The sequence below is a fragment of the Apis mellifera genome, linkage group LG8 (genome assembly GCF_003254395.2).
Source record: "Apis mellifera strain DH4 linkage group LG8, Amel_HAv3.1, whole genome shotgun sequence".
Lineage (NCBI taxonomy): Eukaryota > Metazoa > Arthropoda > Insecta > Hymenoptera > Apidae > Apis > Apis mellifera.
The window spans coordinates 10,319,680-10,341,632 of NC_037645.1; the positions used below are offsets into that span (position 1 = coordinate 10,319,680).

Consider the following 21,953-nt stretch of genomic DNA (forward strand, 5'->3'; position numbering starts at 1 on the left):
TTAGATCATCCTGGGAGATGGAGGAGGGAGAGGGAAAGAAAATCGAGAAAACATTTTCAATATCTAATTTCTTCTTTTTGATACGTAAAAATATATTTACATGCGATTGAAAGAAATATTCCATGTATATATTGTTATATTGTTATAGTGTATGTAGATTAATATTGATATTGTTGTAATATTGTTACAAAGTTAGACGAGGTATAAATACGTTTGTTGGATCAATTTCTTATGTATCAAAACAAATATAAATTTGGCACAGAAAAATATCGATCAATGGATGTTCTTGTAAATTTTTGTATTCGTTTTGGCTTTTAGAATGAATGTATTAACATTCTTCCATATCGTGTAATATTGAAAAATTAATAATAATTTTATAGATGTATAATACAATTTTTAATGCTCGAAATATTACATTATTCAAATTATCTTTTACTGAACCAGGTATTCTTTGAATCCTTTTAACAAACAAAGAAGTTGAAACACGTTTAAGCATCATCCTACATAAAAACTTTTACTCTAAAGATAAAATATTTGTCGAAGAATCGTTAAAGTAGATATTCTTTAAGAAGACAGAGATACGTTACAAACATTACTACACTATTTTTTATTAAATTCTTTCACAAACAAAGAAACTGAAACAAACATCGTTTAACCAAAACTTTTACTCTAAACATAAAATATTCGTCGAAGAATCGTCCAAATAGACATTTTTCAGTAAACGTCGTTACTGAAAAATAAATAAATTAAAACAGCCACGTTTAACAATCGTCAAATATACTACAAAACTTTTAAAACTCTAAAACAAGAAATATTTGGAATGGACATTTTTTCGAACAGAGATACAATAGTTCTCTTTTACTAAACCTTTCACACTTGTCGTTACAAACAAAGAAATTGAAACAAACATGTCGTCCTGCACCAAAACTTTTACTCTAAAACATGAAATATTTGTCGAGGAATCCTCGTTGAAATGGAGACAGACATATAACTCCTAATTCTCGGAATGTTACGCTATTTTTATCACTTTAAACAGGATTCTTTCTTTGAATCCCAGAGATTAAAAAAAAGAAAGTAAAAGAAAGAAAGGAAGGAAAGTGACACAGATTAATCTCACCACCCTTCACCCATTGGAGAAGATAGAAACATCGAGCATCGCCTCTACCCCTCCTCCCCTTGAAAACTTTCGCCTGGGTGGCGCCATACTCATTTCCCCTTGAATAGATCATTTTCACGGCAATCACGGCTCCGGTTTAACAGTGGCGAACAATGGGCGGCGGTCGGACATTAGAACGGCGGCGACGCGGTCCGGTTTGCCCTCGCGAGAAATCCTCCCCGCGTTTCGGCCCGCGCCGAACGAAAACCCAATTGCGGCTCTATGCGTCATTAGCGCCTCGAAACGGAGTTAACGGGGTTAAATTCAGGGGCGGCGCGTTGGTCCCGTCGCGATATTATTCGCCCTCTCCTCCTCTTTCTCTCTCTCTCTCTTCTCCCTCCCCTTCCTCAGAGTGATGACCTCTCATGGAAATGCGAATGAATGAACGAACGAACGAACGAACGAACGAACGAATGAATGAATGATCGCCCGAAACTCGATTTCCTAGTTTTTCCGCATGCTGAAATTTCTCTAACGAACCCCGCTTCTATATGAGTTCTCGTAATTTTTTTCATTCCCCCTCTTCTTTCTTCTTCTTTTTTTTTTTTCGTCGGTATCAGATTTTCGAATTGGGCTTTTTAAATACGTAGTGTCGCATAAATAGTGTCGCGTTTCGAAGAAGTCGAGTCGAGCTTGTCTCGAATTTTAATTAAAATGTATTTAATTGTGGATTTGTATATTGTGAGATAAAGATTGTATATATAGGTATTTCCTGATTTAGCGAGGATTTCTATTTGTTTGTGTAAAATTGGGTATATTATATCAACAATGGGTGGCTCTTTTGAAGAGGAAGAAAAATATTTCTATGCTTTTATATATAAAATTTTACATAAAGGGTGTCCCAAAATTAACGCAAGATTTGAATTAAATATAGAGTTAAAAAGAGAGTTGGTATATATAAATATTTCCTGATTTAGCGAGGATTTCTATTTGTTTGTGTAAAATTGGAGAGTATATATAATAAAAAGAGAGTATATATAATAAAATTTCTATTTATTTGTATAAAATTAGGTATATTATATCAATAATAGGTGACTCTTTTGACGGAAGAAAAATATTTCCAGCATGCTTTTATATATAAAGTTTTATATAAAGGGTGTCCCAAAATTAACGCAAGATTTGAATTAAATATAGAGTTAAAAAGAGAGTTCGTATATATAAATATTTCCTGATTTAGCGAGGATTTCTATTTATTTGTGTAAAATTGGGTATATTATATCAACAATGAGTGACTCTTTTAAAGAAAAATATTTCCAACATGCTTTTATATATAAAGTTTTACATAAAGGGTGTCCCAAAATTAAAGCAAGATTCGAATTAAATATAAAAGAGAGTTTTTAGTCTTTAGATATTTATTTTTTTAAGTGAATCATAAAATACTAACCCTAAACTCTCAGCTGTCAAACTGTTCTTTTTTCAGAGTTGCCAACAATGGCGGCAAATTCAAATTTTGTTAATTTTGGGACACCCTATATAAGAGATAGATAGATTGAAAAGCTTCGAATCGCAAAGGTTAAATTAGAATAAAAATTTGAAAAGTTGGAAGGAAAATGAGATGATTTCGAGATTCTTAATTCTTCAACGTTAATGTTCTACTTTTATTATTTATAAGGGAGGAAGAAAATTTCGTATCGTTCGAATCAATGAAACGTACACGTAGTATCATAGCGCAGCGTGGAGAAAATTCGAGATTCGGAGCGATCACGTTCCCTCGTTTTCGTTTCGAGGTCTGTGCGTGATCGTCGCTCGTTCCAATCCCGTGTTTCGCTCAAACACATTTTCTACTACACCACCACCACCACCACCACCACCACCATCGTCACTGTTTACGTAGCGAGGAGAGTTTGCAGAAATTTAATAGTTTTCGATGTCGTTAATTCTAGTTGTTGGAAGTTCCTCGCTCCTACTACTTTCTTTGATCGGATTTTGCGACTCGTTTAATGGGAATCGCGCGCCCGAATTAAAACGAATAGCGGAACAAAGCTGGCTCCACGCTTTCAAATTCCAATCGATGGATGATACGGCGCAGTTCCAGTATAAATAATGGAGAAAGAAACGAATTTGAAGCGTCGAACGATTCGTAATTAAAATGAGAATATATTAGTAAAGTATAACTTAATATATAAAATGTGTATGCTTTAAATGATCGATTTTATCGTGCAATCAAGTAGCATATTATTGGAATAATTAGAATCTTAAGGTGGAATTCATAGCTATTCTAATTTATTCTTTCTTTATCTTAAGTAAGTTAGGAAATAATAATAATAATAATTTATTTCCTATCTCGTTTTCATATTTTGTTAAAAAAAAAAAAAAAAAGAAACATTCTGAGATCCTGAAGATTTCACGTACGACATTCTTCCTTCTGGATTACATTTCGAACGATTTTTCAAAGTTTTCTCAACGTTCGTTCCAATATAGCCTGTGGTATTCCCTTCCTCTCCTTCCATTACAAGTCCACCTTTTTTTTTTTTTTTTTTTTCAACAATATACGACGTCCTCTCTCGTATTTAAGGATTCAATGGTGCATTATTCGGTTTTCCTGGGAAAAAAGAAGAAGAAGAAGAAAAAAAGAAAGGAGAGGAGAAGTGGGAGGAACAAAAGACGTTCGAATGATCGGAAGGAGTGTGTTTCACCGCGTTTCACAAAGAGCAGACTGCTCGAAGGGGTTGAATACTTAAGGCGTACAGGCTGGAATTTAATAAAGAAAATCCTCCTCGTTGGAGATCGACAACAGGAATGCAGGAATTATTTTGTTATTACATTCTGCTTTGCCTGTTGTTCTTCTCGAAAAAAAAGAAAAAAAGAAAATGAAAAAGAAAAGGAATAGTTCGAGATGCGATTGAATCGCAGAAATCGTTCGCCAAACCACTTCGATGACGAGAAACTCGTTTCCCAGTTGAAAGTTTGAAATCTGAATCAAATTCCAGGAAATTTCTCCATGATGATTCACATCAGTTGAAATTTCGGAATTTGAAAGCGTATGGAAAGTTTAAACTTTTTTTTTTGATCCGTGTTATATATATTCTTCAGAGATTCGTATTAAAATGAGACCAAGAGGAAGGGAAGATTAAAAAGTTTGAAGAGAAAGAGAGATGTAAGGGGAAAAAAATGTAAAAAGGAGAGAAAAGGAAAACGAGGATGAGGCGAAATTCTTGGAAACTACTCGAAACGAAGAAATATAGAATAAAATATCTTCTACTTGAAAACTTGAAAAAATTCAACCTGATCTTCAACCATTAAAAAGACCAAAAATAATAAAAATTACCAAAAATAATTACACTTAAATCTTCACAAGAAGAAACAAAAATATAAAAAATATTTATACATATTTATACATTTATAAACAAGATGGAAAAAGAAATTTCAGAGAGAGAGAAAGAGAGAAAGAGAAAGAGAGAGAGAAAGAGAGAGAAGAAAAGAAGTAGATCCTCGTTACAATCGAAGTCGTATATCGTTTTCAATATGGATAACGTAATTGAAGCTCGAGCTTTAACCTGAGTGCATGCTGAGTTTTTCTTTTTTTTTTTTTTAAGAGGGAGGGGGCTGGAAAAAAAAATCGTCTGTTTTCCTTTTCATCCCGCTTCTTTTCCGCTGAATTTCCCCGTGTCCCAAGTGTGTTTACCCGAGCTGAACTTCAGATATTCCATTATGGCGGCTACTGTGCTCCGAGGCAAATGTAAAAATGCGTTCCATGGCTGTTTCCTCCTTCTCCATCTCGAATCGACCTGGAATCTCGAACTTGCTCCGCCGGATTGTTCGACAGATTTTTCCCTCTCTCTCTCTCTCTCGTTCTCTCTTTTCAAGAAAAGAAATGGCTAAGGAAATTATTACTGCAGGGGATGGTCGAGTGACTTTTTGCTTTCCTTTTTTTTTTTTTTTTTTTTTTTTTAATAAAAGTTAGCTAGCGTAACGAAATACAGGGAAATTAATAAGTTAAATAAAATTAGAATGTTGAGTTTGGATTCTGATACCTGGAGAAAAGAAAATCTTTATTATGCAAATTATCTTTGACGCGGGATTAAATATTAATAAGCGATTTGTTATATTAATTATTGTTATAAAACTCGATGTAAAATTTTTCTCGGTAATTTTATACGCCTGAGATTTTTCTAAAAATTGTATTACTCGTCGTTAAATTTCAGAATCTTTTATTTATTTATTTATTTTCCTTCTCTCTCGAAACTACTTTTAACATTGTTAATTTTTTATCCAATTACCTAAAGTAAAGATTCTTTATGGAAATATAATCAGTGGTCTTCAAAGATATCTTTAAAAATATCCGCTGGAAGATTAATTTTTCTTATATCTTTTTTTTTCTTTTTTTTCTTTGTGTAAAAAAAAGGGGGGAGGGAGAAGGGAAAAAGGTATCCCCTGTTCTGGATTTTTACAGAGCTCAAAGTGAAATGTCTCGTTTCAAGGGAAAAATAGAGAATGCTTAAAGAAGGAGAAAGGGAAGAATGAAAAAGTGTTCTCCGAGACATTTTAACGAGAAATCGATACCTCTACTTTTAGCAATGAAGTACAATTAATTATTTATCATTTTTAAAAACACATTCCACTCCTTTGTAGATTCAATCGTTGCTAATACTGTTAGGCTTTATTTCGTGTAGATTTTATAATATTACAAATATAATAAGAATTTCTTATTTTTCAAAAATTATTTTAAATTAAAATATAACGTGATAAATAATACAAATAATGTTAATTTTTCCAACGTTTTGAATTTTTAAAACGTTAAAAGTGGTGCAGAATTTTTATTTTGTTTTATGGCAAAAAGTCTGTCTTTTATGATAAAATTTTTTCTAAAAAAAAAAGAACTTCAGTTTTACATTAAATTTGATTCGAAAACCAATTTGAGATCAATCGGTAGAAACATTTTCCAGATGAGACCAATCTAATATGCAAATATTACACAATTTCGAATTAACAATAATTAATATAATACACACGCTCATCCTCTAATTTCATTTCCAGTTATTAATATCTATTAATTTAACAATTAATCATTCCATACCATTAACGCGTGTACACAATCTTTCCCATCCATTATCATAATTTCAACATTGATTTCCTCTTTCACGACTATGCTATAGTTAACAGTTTACCTTTAACACCGTTATATTTATTTCTCAATTTCCACTTTTGAATTTCCCCGTTTCCTTTAAATCGTTCTTTCCTTGTATTAAAAAAAAAAAAAAAAAAAATACACACGCACTTGAGACTAAGAGAAAAAAATAAAAAAAGCCGCGGAATGTTGACGTTTCATTGGCTTGCAAAGTAGTTTTTATTGTTCCAGGCAAATATTTAAGTTGTTATATCTGTGGTCGGTGGAGGAAATCTCGCTTGGATGAAACATTGACGGAAGAATACGCGGAAATTCAATTACAGAGATAATTCTGCATTAATATTTGGATTCCACGGGACGACGTGGAGTCTCTCCCTCTCTCCTCCTCTCTCTTCCTTTTTCACTCACACACACACACACACACACACACACACAAAACAATTACGTTCGATTTCAAAATTCGCCCTTTTTTTCTCTTTCGATTTTGATAATTGATAATCGTCTCACGAAAGAGGAGGAACACACATACAACAATTACGTTCGATTTCAAAATTCGCCCTTTTTTTCTCTTTCGACTTCGATAATTGATAATCGTCTTACGAAAGAGGAGAAAATTTCTTTCCTCTTCGTTTTCGTAAATGTTTCGAAGGCATCTCGCGATTTTTCAAAGAATCCTCGTTCATTAATCATTTATCGATCACGTGGAAATTATTTTGCCTCCGGGAATTTTTGAAGAATTATTATTCTTCGCGTGAGTCTTCCGTGCAAAAGGAATTAAATTGGATCAAGTTATATTAAAGCCAACTGTTGGGGAAAAATTATTGCCCCATCCTTACGTCGTAAAAAGTGTTTTATTTGCCCGAGTTATTAAGTCTTGTTAAATTATTTATTTATCTGACGATTATCTTCTTTTCTTTTTCTCTTTTCTTTCTTATATATATATAAAATTTTCGTTTAACGAGAAACGTTAATATATCAAGATTAAATATTAATTAAAAAAAGGATATTATAATTAATTTATCTATCTAGGGATGATCATTGACCAATTTTACTTTTCTAACCATGTCCTCTCCATTTTATGTTGCAGGCGTTCCTGGAAATGGCGGATGAAAATGCTGCAGCAACAATGGTAAATTACTATGCCTCGTGCATGGCCCAGCTCCGTGGCAGAGCAGTCTACGTTCAATTCAGCAACCATCGTGAACTCAAAACGGATCAAACGCACACCAACAATGCGGTAAGTAATCCATCATCAATATCCGTCCCCAATTAATCAATTATTTAATTATGACTTTGAAATTTCTTGCCTGTTATATTTAAATTTGCAATATTAATTTTGAATATTGATCTCGAGGCGAGGAATTGATTCAAGAATTTCTTTTTATTTAATTAATCTCCTTAAAAATTTCCTTCTTAACATTACATAGTTATGTGTTTTAAAAAAAATTATTTATTATTCTCACGAAAGAGAAGTAATATCATTTCCATCTTTCCAAAAAAAAAAAATTTTTTTTCGTTCAATTTGAAGAAATAAATTTGCAACAGTGCAAACTTTCCAAATATCATACGAAAAAAAAAAAAGAAAAAAAGGAAAGAAAGAAATTCAAAAACAAGTCGCTCTAAAAATCCACGATAAAACGAATTTTACCGCGCATTAGTGGAAAACTCAAAGAAAAATCGGCCGTTCCACCTAGTTTTTTTCACCCCCGTACCGTTCAAGAAGCGCATTCAACGCTATCTTCCAACCGAAATTACTATTAAAAAGCTTTGGGGGAAAGAGGCTGAAGTCTGAAAAACATACTACCCTGGCGCGGTTTTCCTCCGGCCAAGGGCTGTTTACCCCTTCCAATGTGACGAGTGAATATGCGAGAACCGGACATGTGCGATAATTTGCAGGCAAACGAAGAAAGAAAGCGTTCTCTCTTGGATCCCTCCTCTCCACCTTTTATATATATTCACTTATTGCGAAGGCTGTTCGCGCAATTACTTTTTAATGAGTGGTTGAAATTTATCAATTCTTCTTCACACGGAAATTTATCAATTTCCTTTCAGACGGAAATTTATCAATTCCTCTTCATGCGGAAATTTATCAATTCCTCTTCACACGATCATTTATCAATTCCTCTTCACACGATTATTTATCAATTCTCCTTCACACGGAAATTTATCAATTCCTCTTCACACGGAAATTTATCAATTCCTCTTCACATGGTCATTTATCAATTTCTCTTCACACAATCGTTTATCAATTCTATTTCTAATTCTGCTTCTGCTCCTCCTTCTCCTTTCCTACTTTTATCATTTTGCATTTTTATCATTTTTCTCATTCTTCCTTTGTCGATTCTTCATTCATGTGTTTCGTGATTCCTCTTTATCCGTTTCGAACATCCGAACTCGAAAGCAATCAACGAAACACTTAAAAAAAAAATGTTTTTACAATAATAAAGACTAAATAAAAATATAAAAGATTCTTGAATGAGTCCAATTCTTCTTCACACGGAAATTTATCAATTGCTCTTCACATGGAAATTTATCAATTCTTCTTCACACGGAAATTTATCAATTCCTCTTCACACGATCATTTATCAATTCCTCTTCACACGGAAATTTATCAATTCCTCCTCACATGGAAATTTATCAATTCCTCTTCACACGGTCATTTATCAATTCCTCTTCACACAATCGTTTATCAATTCTGTTTCTAGTTCTACTTCTGCTCCTCCTTCTCTTTTTCTACTTTTATCATTTCGCACTCTTATCATTTTCCTCATCCTTTCTTTGTCAATTCTTCTACTACTATCATTTATGTGTTTCTTCTTTACCCGTTTCGAACATCCGAACTCGAAAGCAATTCAACGAAACACTTAAAAAAAAAAAAATGTTTTTACAATAATAAAGACTAAATAAAAATATAAAAGATTCTTGAATGAGTCCAATTCTTCTTCACACGGAAATTTATCAATTGCTCTTCACACGGAAATTTATCAATTCCTCTTCACATGGAAATTTATCAATTCCTCTTCGCACGGAAATTTATCAATTCCTCCTCACACGGAAATTTATCAATTCCTCCTCACATGGAAATTTATCAATTCCTCTTCACACGGTCATTTATCAATTCCTCTTCACACAATCGTTTATCAATTCTGTTTCTAGTTCTACTTCTGCTCCTCCTTCTCTTTTTCTACTTTTATCATTTCGCACTCTTATCATTTTCCTCATCCTTTCTTTGTCAATTCTTCTACTACTATCATTCATGTGTTTCTTCTTTACCCGTTTCGAACATACGAACTCGAAAGCTGAATCAAGAAAATACTTAAAAAAAAAAAAAAATGTTTTTACAATAATAGAGATTAAATAAAAATATAAAAGATCCTTGAATGAGTCCAATTTTTACATACAAAGGACGATAAGCAATGAATAAACTGCAATCTTATTAATTGAATTGTTACGAAAAATTGATTGAACTCATTTTAAATTGATTCATAAGAATTTACAGTATTTAAATTATTGTATTTATTAAACATGGAGATCTTATGAAATAAAGTAGAAACATTTTTTGCACGGTCATTTATCAATTTCTCTTCACACGGTCATTTATCAATTCCTCTTCACACGATCATTTATCAATTCCTCTTCACACAGGAATTTATCAATTCCTTTTCACACGGAAATTTATCAATTCCTCTTCACACGAAAATTTATCAATTCCTCTTTACACGATTATTTATCAATTCCTTTTCACACAATCGTTTATCAATTTTCTGTTTCTCGTTTTGCTTCTGCTTTTCCTTCTCCTGCTTTTATCATTTCACACTCTTATTATTTTCCTTATCCTTCCTTTGTCGATTCTTCTACTACTATCTTGATATTGTCATTTCTAATTTGTTATCCGATTTTTTCTTAATATTTTACCATATCTCCCTATTTTTGTGAAGAAAATTAAAAAAAGATAGAGATGATAGAATAACGTTATTGTCATACGAAACTTTTCATTTCTCAGAAGCTTCGAATCGATATATATTATATAAATGCATATGACTAACTTTTTCTACGCAGTTTTTACATACAAAGAATGATAAACACTGAACAAACTGTAAACTTATTAATTGAATTTGTTATGAAAAATCGATTGAATTGATTTTGAATTCATAAAAATTTACAATATTTAAATTATTGTATTTATTAAACATGGAGATCATTTGAGATCATATGAGAAATAAAGTAGAAAATTTTTTGCACGGGAATTTATCAATTCCTCCTCACACGGAAATTTATCAGTTCCTCTTCACACGGTCATTTATCAAGTCCTCTTCACACGGAAATTTATCAATTCCTCCTCACACGGTCATTTATCAATTCCTCTTCACACGGTCATTTATCAATTCCTCCTCACATGAAAATTTATCAATTCCTCTTCACATGGAAATTTATCAATTGCTCTTCATATGGACATTTATCAATTCCTCTTCACATGGAAATTTATCAATTGCTCTTCATATGGAAATTTATCAATTCCTCTTCACACGGAAATTTATCAATTCCTCTTCACACGGAAATTTATCAATTCCTCCTCACACGGAAATTTATCAATTCCTCTTCACACGATTATTTATCAATTCCTCCTCACACGGAAATTTATCAATTCCTCCTCACACGGTCATTTATCAATTCCTCTTCACACGGTCATTTATCAATTCCTCTTCACACGGAAATTTATCAATTCCTCTTCACACGGAAATTTATCAATTCCTCCTCACATGGAAATTTATCAATTCCTCCTCACACGGAAATTTATCAATTCCTCCTCACACGGAAATTTATCAATTCCTCCTCACACGGAAATTTATCAATTCCTCTTCACACGGAAATTTATCAATTCCTCTTCACACGGAAAATTATCAATTCTTCTTCACACGGAAAATTATCAATTCTTCTTCACATTCACCATATTTCACCATATTCAACCTCTCGATTTTCATTCCCTCGCCATCGTGAACAAAGATGCGCGAAATTAGAGAATTCTAATACTTTTTGAGGCCATACTTTTCGAGTTTCGTATTTTTTTTTCTTTTCTTTTCTTCGTGGAATATTGGATTCGAAAGATATTAGAAGAACGGGGGTAAAATAAATAGAATTTTGGAAGAAAGAAGTAAAGAATGGGAGTCGAAATTACAATTATGTTTTTGAATATTATTTTTAAGATTTCTTTTATTACGTAAAGATTTCTGAAAATTAATAAAATATTGAAAAGAAAATGGTCATATGTTTGTCTTTTCGAAAATTAAAAATTATAATTATTGGAAAATGGTTATATAAAGATAGAATAAATATATACAAATAAAGAATAACATTCGAACAAACATATATAGATTTTTGGAAATTTTGAAGAAGACTACAATTATGTTTTCAATTATTTTTAAAGTTTCTTTTCTTACGAATTTCGAAAAGAAAAATGCTTGACATCTTTGAATTTCTCAATATTTCGTACAATTGCAACATTAAATTCGACGAATAAAACTTGTATTCGAAACTTGGGTCTAATTTTATCCTAAAATGATTAAGACGGCCGTCTGCCTCGGCTCCGATAATATTCGAACCGTTTGCGGGTACATTCACGCTTCGATTATCGATATCTTGGCCGGTGTATCTCATTGGAAGCGCGTAATCGAAAGCTTTACGCGCAGACAATGTCGAGTATCTCCTCTCAAAGCCTGTGAAACACGTTTTCGAGATTCAGATTGTCTTCCTTCCATCCCGCCTCACCACCCACGATATCATTCCATGAACGTGATTAATTAACGTATCCCATTCGATGCCCGCGTGTAAATGTTCGGCTTCCAAGAATTTTACGCGATCGAGAGATTTACGGTGGGCGGAAAATTGGATTTTTACGATAAATTTCCCCATCTCGATCGTTCCACCGATATATTTTCCACTCGTTTGAATTTGGATAGACAGGCGAAATGATTACAAGGTTCTTAATAAATCTTCATTTGGACACCTTTTTTTTAAAAACATTATTCCATTTCTTGATGAATGGAAAAATTATTCGAAATTGTTTATTTTCGAATTTATGGAATTTCTTTCGTTGTATTCGAAGAATAATTTCTTAATCTTTTAATATTGTGATTTTGAGCAATCAAAAATGTTCGAGGATTCGTAGAAAAGTGTAATTAAAATAAAATTCAGACCTCAAAATTTTCTTTTTACCAAGAATCCGATCGTGTGCTTAGATATTGAAACTCGGATGAATATTCTTATCGAGCAACAAACGTGTCTATCTATAATTGTGTATATCTGTAATAATATTGTATAAAAGGGTATATATTTTAATTTTGTAAAAAAGAAATTGTATTCCCTTTCGTGACTAATCTATCGAAACAACGCAACACGATCGTCGAAATTATTGCCAAAATGGGAAGCCGTGCAAAGCCTCATCAACGATTCGTAGTCAATAAACGGGGACGGTCCTGGAAACTCCATTATAATTAACACGTCCATAATTTATGAACAATCCCCGGGGCAATCGAGTCCACTTGGCTCCCCTACGTTTCTCAGCCCAGTGGATACGATATACGATATAAGTTGTCTTTCCAGATATTCTACAATCTTTTGTCATCCCTTTGCTTCATTTATCCTTGGTTGTTCGATATATTTATCCGCAAAGGAATTCCTTTCTTTTTTTTTTTCCAAGAGAAGAGAGACAGTCTTCATAGACAGTTACGTTTCAATTACGAAGATTTTCAATTACGTAATAATGTTTTAATTTGAAAAGAATAAAAATATCGTTAATAATAAAGTATCATTAGAGGAAAAATTTTGCGGTAATGTTCTTCTATCAGCTAGTCAACAATCTAGTAAATCGAATTCCACGTTGCGTCCCCCTCTGCTTCCCTTTGCAGCTCGCCTCTTTCTTCCGATTTGTTAACATGTAATAAAATTTCCCTCTTCGGTTGCTGTTGAATTCCCTGGTTCAAACAGCGGGCCTCGATTGTACTTCTATGCGAGCTCGATTTACACCGCGCGTTGTACCCCGGGAAAACAAATCCACTTCTAACGTGCAGGGCTTTTGCCATTGCTCGTGCCCCGCCGAATTTTTGTTCCATTCCGCGACAATTTTTTCTCTCTCTCTCTCTCTCTCTCTCTCTCTCTCTCTCTCTCTCTCTCTCTCGATAGTCCTTCCAACCATGCACAATCGTGTCACGTTACTTTTCAAAGTTCAACGAGAATTTCTAGTCTCCGAATATATGTGAAAATTGACGAAGAGGAAGAGACAAGGGTCGAGTATTTGTCATTGGTTGGACAACTAATAAAAAAGATTGAAATTTGATATTTACATTTGTTAATTCGTAAATATTGGATTGGCAACTAAGTAATTGCGGATTTCAGTTGATTGAAGTTGATGACGATCTAATCAAAGCAATAATCGATTCGGATCGTCACAGTACAACTCGTGAGATTGCACAGAAGCTTCATGTATCGCATACATGCATTGAAAACTACTTAAAACAACTTGGCTATGTTCAAAAACTCGATACATGGGTTCCTTACGAACTGAAAGAAAAGCATTTAACGCAACGCATTAACAGCTGCGATTTGCTAAAGAAACGTAATGAAAATGATCCATTTTTAAAACGACTGATAACTGGCGATGAAAAATGGATTGTTTACAACAATATCAAGCGGAAAAGATCGTGGAGCAGGCCACGTGAACCAGCTCAAACAACATTAAAAGCTGGTATTCATCGAAAGAAGATTTTGTTATCAGTTTGGTGGATTACAAAGGAATTGTCTATTTTGAATTCTTACCACCCAACCGAACGATCAATTCTGTTGTCTACATTGAACAACTAACGAAATTAAACAATGCAGTTGAAGAAAAGCGGCCCGAATTGACAAATCGAAAAGGTGTTGTATTCCATCATGATAATCCAAGGCCACACGCATCTTTGGTCACTCGGCAAAAATTATTGGAGCTTGGTTGGGATGTTTTGCCACATCCACCATATAGTCCTGACCTTGCACCATCTAATTACTTTTTGTTTCGATCTTTACAAAACTCCTTGAATGGTAAAAATTTCAATAATGATGATGATATCAAATCGTACCTGATTCAGTTTTTTGCTAATAAAAACCAGAAGTTTTATGAACGTGGGATTATGATGCTGCCTGAAAGATGGCAAAAGGTCATTGATCAAAATGGGCAACACATTACGGAATAAAGTTATTTAGTTCCATGAAAAAATTGCCTTTGATTTTCTAAAAAAAAATCCGCAATTACTTAGTTGCCAACCCAATATTTTCCAAAATAAATATTATCTCGTATCTCTCATGTTTATTCCCGCGATGTTTAAAAGTGAATTATGAAGACACGAATTGAAAAAATTAATTTGTAAACGAGGTTAATAACAAAGAATTCTCTCCATCTGTTTCGTTCGATTCGATCGTACTACCAGTCGTTCTTTCTTGCTTGCTTCTTTCAGAGAAGGAAATCAATTAACGTGTAGCTTGTAATCGATGGCATTCACACCGTTGGGGAAGCGTTTCCGGAGGAATTAGTTCCTCCGATGAGACACGATATCGTCGATATTTATTTGTATTGTTTTTCTCGCGGGTAAGAAACGAGCGAGCCAACTTTTTACGACAGTTTCCTCCCCGCCATAAAGTGAGGATATTACTTATTAATTACGAAAGTTTTCTTATAGCTTTGGAAAGGAACAGGAAATACGAGCTTCCTTCTTTTTCCCCTTCCTCTCTTTTTTTTTTTCAATCGAAAATAGTCGTTGTACATCTCGAGAAGAAAGGAAAAGATGATTTCGACAAATCGAAAGTTTGAACAAACAATTCAACATCTTGATAATATTTTTCTACATTTAACATAATCCAATGTCGAGTAAAACGCTCTTCATTGATCAAAATTTACCTTTTTACATTTCTTTCCTGTTGAAATTATCCTCCCCTCCGCTCTCATTCGTCGAATTAACCCGATCTTTCGAAAGTTCGTTCTTCAGAAAACGAAACTTACCCCTTCCCTTCCCCCCATCGTCTTCGAAACTTCCCTCATAACCCACTTCCGCGCCATCTATAATTCATGGATGGATTCCAACTTATCATCATCCCGGTGTATATAAATCGAATATTCGCGTAAAAAAATCGAAAGCCTCGTGATTCGTTGGAGAATCGAGGATCTCTGATGATAAAATGTTTAATTAACCGTTAATAAGCGGAGAGGGGTAGTTGATAAAGTCTGACAAAGCTGTGGGGGAGTGGAAGGGGAGTGGCTCGAGTTGTACGATGACACGAGGATCCCCATGGGGGAGGGAGAGTTGTCAAACTGCTCTTTCCTTCCCTCCTCCTCGGTGATCCGGCAACTTGGCGGAAACGGACACCTATTCCGCGGGGAATGGGAAATTTCGCGATCACGCGAGCAGGGAAATGGCGGATAAGGGTGAACGATCTTTCACGTGGTTTAGGATCGCTGAAAGTTTACGTGCTTGGAAGCTTGATTTTGCGTATCAGCCAACTGTATCAAACAGAGTCGCTATATATCGCCGAGTGTATTGTACGAATACGAGGTTTCGTTTATTGGAAGTTTAACGCGCGAGATAAGAAAGTGGTGCGAATACAACGATGGTCAGACTTATTATTATTATCGTATCGCTGTATATATTTAGGGCAAGAATTATTGGAATTAAGATTAACGAAGTAGTTTAGATAGTAATCGTATTACGAATACGTTCAATCATGCACGAAAGTGGTACGAATATATCGTTCGTCAGACATTATTACTATTAATGTATTAAAATGTTAATTGTGTAATTATTTCGAGCAAAAATTATTGGAATTAAGATTAACGAAGTAGTTTAGATAATAATCGTATTACGAATACGTTCAATCATGTACGAAAGTGGTACGAATATATCGTTTGTCAGTCTTATTACTATTAATGTATTAAAATGTTAATTATGTATATTTCAAATAAAAATTATTGAAATTAAGATTAACGAAGTAGTTTAGATCGTATTACGAATACGTTCAATCATTGGAAATTTAACGTGTGAGGTAAGAAAGTGATTCGAATATATCGGTGATCAGGCTTATTATTATTATTGTATTGCTGTATATTTAGGGCAAATATTATTGGAATTAAGATTAATGAAGTAGTTTAGATCGTATTACGAATATTCGAATTCAATCATTGGAAATTTAACGTGTGAGGTAAGAAAGTGGTTCGAATACATTGATGGTCAGGTTTATTATTATTATCGTATTGCTGTATGTTTAGGGCAAGAATTATTGGAATTAAGATTAACGAAGTAGTTTAGATTGGTTTAATAATCGTACTATGGAGGTTTCGATTATTGGAAGTTTAACGCGATAAGATAAGATAAGAAAGTAGTACAAATACATCAATGGTCAGGCCTATTGCAATTATTATATTATTGTATATTTCGAGCAAGAATTATTGGAATTAAGATTAACGAAATAGTTTAGACAGTAATCGTATTACGAATATGTTCAATCATGTACGAAAGTGGTACGAATATATCATTCGTCAGACTTATTACTATTAATTAAAATGTTAATTATGTATATTTCGAATAAAAATTATTGGAATTAAGATTAACGAAGTAGTTTAGATCGTATTACGAATACGTTCAATCATTGAAAATTTAACGTGTGAGGTAAGAAAGTGATTCGAATACATCGGTGGTCAGGTTTATTATTGTATTGCTGTATATTTAGGGCAAAAATTATTGGAATTAAGATTAACGAAGTAGTTTAGATTGGATTAATAATCGTACTACGTAAAAGGTTTCGTTTATTGAAAATTTAACGCGCGAGATAAGAAAGTGGTACGAATACATCGATGGTCAGACTTATTATTGTATTGTATATTTCGAGTAAAATTTATTGGAATTAAGATTAACGAAGTAGTTTAGATTGGATAATATTCGTACTAGGAATACATAGAGGTTTCGGTTATTGGAAGTTTGTAAAATAAAAAAGTGGTACGAATACATCGTTGGTCAGACTTTCGAGCAAAAATTAAGATTGACGAAGTAGTTTAGTTTGGATAGTATTCATACTACGAGGTTACTTCGTGTGAAGTAAGAAAGTGGTACAAATATATTATTGGTTAATCTTTCGAGCAAAAATTATTAAGATCAACAAAGTAATTTAGATTAGATGATATTCGTACTATAAATACATACGAAGTTTCAGTTATTGGAAGTTTGTAAAGTAAGAAAGTGATACAAATACATCGTTGGTCAGACTTTCGAGCAAAAATTATTAAGATTATTAAGAAATAGTTTAGATAATATTCGTATTATGAATACGTACAAGTTTCGGTTATTGGAAGTTTGTAAAGAAAAAATGGTAGAAATACATCATTGGTCAGATTTGCTACTATTGATGCAATATATATATTTCGAAAAAAGATAATAGTTTTAGATTGAAATTGTAATTAAAAAAAGTTCATTATTTCTTTTTTTATTAAAAATATTTTTCTATTTTATAAAGAGAGAATCTTAATAGATATATTAATACATTTGAAGATAATAGGAAAAAATGCAGATAGTATTTCAATCAATACAAAGAATATTTATCATTTTATTCGAGATCTATTTTTAAAAAAGTTCTTTCACCTCTTATCGATAACGCCATATGATTTTCGGAAGCGAATAAAATAGAAAATTATTGAAGGGAGACCTCAAACGTTTTCTCTATGATCGCTCGAATATAACGAGAAATTCGATCTGGGGGCGGTTTTTTCCCTCGAACGAAGCACGAAATTAAACGCAGTCACGCGTGGACAGACGCCGGAGAATTTCTCGAAACCACTTCAACCCGCGTCGTTCAAGCGGAAATTTCCGCGAATGCGAAGTATTTTAGCCGCATAAAGTGCGCCAGAAGAATAAAGCAGTGGACTGTCCAAGGGGTGTGCAAAGATTCACCGGAATGCCGCACGAATCGCACACTATTTCGACCTGAATTTCCGCTCCTCCCTGATTCATAGAGAGATATTTGTTTCGTTCGTGCGCCGTAAATACAGATTATAATTCAGTTTCGTTCATAACATTTTATTCCCCATCGAATTTTTTCCCGAAAATAAAAAGCTATGCTGTTTCCAATTCAATTACAAAAATTCCAAAAACATGAATATGGTCATCCATTTCTTTTTCCAATAAAATAAACTTTTAAATTACAAATTCTCTCCATTCTTTTTCTCGTCATATTATATTGTTACATTATTTTAAAAAGATGCAACGTAACAATCGTATTCTTTCAATCATTTACATAGATCCCAAAAACAATAAAATCAAAGATCGATACAGAATTATTCTATAATTTAGAATAAACTTGAACACTCGAATATTAGAACAAAATTTGAATATTCCATCATAGAATAAATTATTCTATTCGAAAAATCTATTTTCAAAAAAAAAAAAAAACTCTCAACTTCATCCAGTAAAATTGGCAAAGATTCTTTCGCGAATCATTGGGAAGATTCCACGAAGACGGATGCAGATGGATTTCGTGAACGGAACGGTTGAAGATTGTTTGATTTTCCGGCTTGCGAGGCCGCCCCCTCCCGCGTCAAGGATCGAATGATTTCTCGCTGAGCATCCTCGTGACAAACGACGCCGGGGAAGCAATCGCCGTGAAAGCCTCGGTTGCATGCACGTGCGGTTCTTGATAGCGGCGGCCAGCTTGTAGAACACCGCTTGACCATCGTGTTTCATGCCCCTTATGAGGGGGAAACGCGGCGGAAGTTGATGCTCCCGATAAGAATTTTATGAAGCCGCATCTAGCTCCGCCTGGTAATTGGGATTATGGGGGATGTAATAACGCTCGAATCGATGCTTTCGTGGGTTTCACGTTGATTACGTGGAATTCGACGCGCTAGAGCTTGGAATTTGAAAGGAGATGGAAAGGAGATGATGCCAGTTTCTGAACTTGTGAACTTGCAAAGATGTAACTCGTAACAGGGAAACTTGTAATAGATTTGTATCGAGAATTGTAAATGACACGGAGGGAGGGTTTTGAAGAATTTTGGGGCTAGAAAAAAATGTAAAAACTGTTTGGAGAACTGTGGAAATGGAGATGTAATAACGAATCGATGGTTTCACATTGATTATGTAGACGTAGAATTCACTAGAGCTTTTGGAATTTGAAAGGAGATGGAAAAGATGTCAACTTGTAAATTTGTATTGAGAATTGTGGATGACACGGAGGGAGGGTAAGAATTTTGAGGCTAGAAGAATATGTGAAAATTGTTTAGAAAAATGTGAAATGGGGATGTAATAACGAATCGATGGTTTCATGGGTTTCATATTGATTATGTAGACGTAGAATTCGCTAGAGCTTTTGGAATTTGAAAAGAAATGGAAAAGATGTCAACTTGTAAATTTGTATCGAGAATTGTGGATGATACGAAGGGATAAGAATTTTAGAGCTAGAAGAAGATGTGAAAATTGTTTGAAAAACTGAAATGAGCAATGTAATAACGAATCGATGGTTTCATGGGTTTCACATTGATTACGTAGACATAGAATTCGCTAGAGCTTTTGGAATCTGAAAAGATATAGAAAAGATGTCAACTTGTAAATTTGTATCGAGAATTGTGGGTGATACGAAGGGATAAGAATTTTAGAGCTAAAAGAAGATGTGAAAATTGTTTGAATCGATGGTTTCATGGATTTTACGTTAATTACGTAGATGTAGAATTTGACTAGAAACTAGAGATTTTGGAATTTGAAAGGAGATAAAAAAGATGTCAACTTGTAAAGATACAAGCTTGTAACATGGATTTATATCGAGAATTGTGGACGACATGGGAAGAGAAAGGATAAGAATTTTGGGATTAGAAAAAGATAATAACGCTCGAATCGATGGTTTCATGGGTTTCACGTTAATTACGTAGATGTAGAATTCGACTAGAAGCTAGAGCTTTTGGAATTTGAAAGGAGATAGAAAAGACGTCAACTTGTAAAGGTGTAAGCTTGTAACATGGATTTCGATATCGAGAATTGTGGACGATATGGGAGGAGAGGAGATAAGAATTTTGGGGTTAAAAAAAGATTTGGAAAAATGTGAAATGGGGATATAATAACCCTCAAATCGATAGTTTCGTAGGTTTCACATTGATTACGTAGACATAGTTTTGGAATTTAAAAGGAGATGGAAAAGATATCAAAATGTAAACTTGTAATATGGATTTGTATCGAGAATTGTGGATGACACAGAAAGAAGATAAGAATTTTGGAATTAAAAAAAGATATGTGTGAGAAATAATGTGAAAATTGGCAAGGTATATTATTGAGATTTAAGATAAAGGTATCTATGGCGCAAGAATTTTGAAACATGTAAAACTATTCCTTCGTTTTATCAATTTCTGTATCAGAAACGGTAAAGAAATTTACTCGTAGACAGATTTTTCAAAATCGAGATAATTTGGAAAACAGGGTACCAATTGTCAAAAAAACAACGAGATGCTTAGATAAGCGGATTATAGATAATAATAGACAACAACTGTCCGTACATTTCGTATATTTCAACGAACAAGTTCACCACAAATTCGCCGTTAAGTCTTGGTCCTTGGTTAAGTGGAGCACGTAATCGCAGCGTTATGCAAGTCCTCTGGCCCTTCGTTGCATAAACAAAAACGCGAAACAAGGGGATTTTGTTGGCGCGTTGTGGAGAAAAAGTATTATTACACGGTGGGGGAGGGAGAAGGAGTACGGTTAATACATAGGTCCACCTCCCCCCCCCTTGGGGGTAATATGTCAGTTGGTAAGTAAGAAGCGCGAGAAGCTCGCCTCTGAATTTATATTTAACAAAGACGTTAAAAAAAACAGCTTTTTACATTTTATGTATACTAATTATATTACTACAGACTCTTGGTTCGTTCCCAAAGAGCGTTTGTCTCTTTTACTTCTCTGTTTCTTTCTTTCTTTCTTTCTTTCTCTTTTTATCGCATCCTTTATATTCCCCCTCCCCCCTCTCTTTACTCATTTTTATTATCTCAGAGAGGAAACGCAAGGGGAGGAGAGAAAAATCTACGTCCACTCCTACGTCCAATCCTTAACTTTGTGTTTTCTTTTCCCATTTCCTTCGTCTCGAGTGAAATGACACTTCACCTATCGAAGAAGGAAACGTCTTTAACTCTTGTTCCCGATCGAATCAGAAATAACATCAAAATCATTTCCAGTTTTTTTTTCCCCTTCCTCAGTTTATCGCTATTATTTCTCAGTTATTCTTGTTGTTTATAAATTGCAACAAGCAATTGTAACGCCCTTTTCCCTCCCTCTATTCAATCGCTTCGCTCCAATTTCCAGTTACTTTCCACCTGCTTTCCAATACTTTTTATTTACATCTTCGGTTCCCAATCTCTCGAACCGATTCGTGTCGTTAACTCAAAAACTTTTTCTCCCGCCCCTCCCCCTCTCTTCTCCTCTTAATTTCATCCTTTCCTTCTCCACTTTCCTTCTCTTTGCCGCTCGAATTTCAAGACAACGTAAAGAGCTTTCTGTCGCAATTTGACAGACCTCGGGGCTCGAGAGGCATTTTTACGCGACTCCCCATCGCTTAACTCCTCCTAACTCTGTATCCCCTATTCCTCCCCATTAGTCGGTAATCTGGAATAATTCAGACGCGTTCCTTCTTATCTTAGCTTAACCGTATCCCTTAACTGTATGTTAAGTAAGAAAATCTCTTACT

At 33.9% G+C, this 21,953-nt stretch overlaps 1 protein-coding gene across 16 annotated transcripts in view; it reads left to right on the top strand.

Annotated features, from left to right (window-relative positions):
• Positions 1 to 21,953, top strand: part of LOC552709 (polypyrimidine tract-binding protein 2) — a 547,610-nt gene that overhangs the window by 454,281 nt on the left and 71,376 nt on the right. For all 16 annotated transcript variants that reach the window (XM_026442196.1, XM_026442199.1, XM_026442201.1 and 13 more), the window contains one exon: positions 7,312 to 7,461. In XM_026442196.1, coding sequence (XP_026297981.1) covers positions 7,312 to 7,461 — 150 coding nt within the window. The remainder of the gene's footprint in view (positions 1 to 7,311; positions 7,462 to 21,953) is intronic.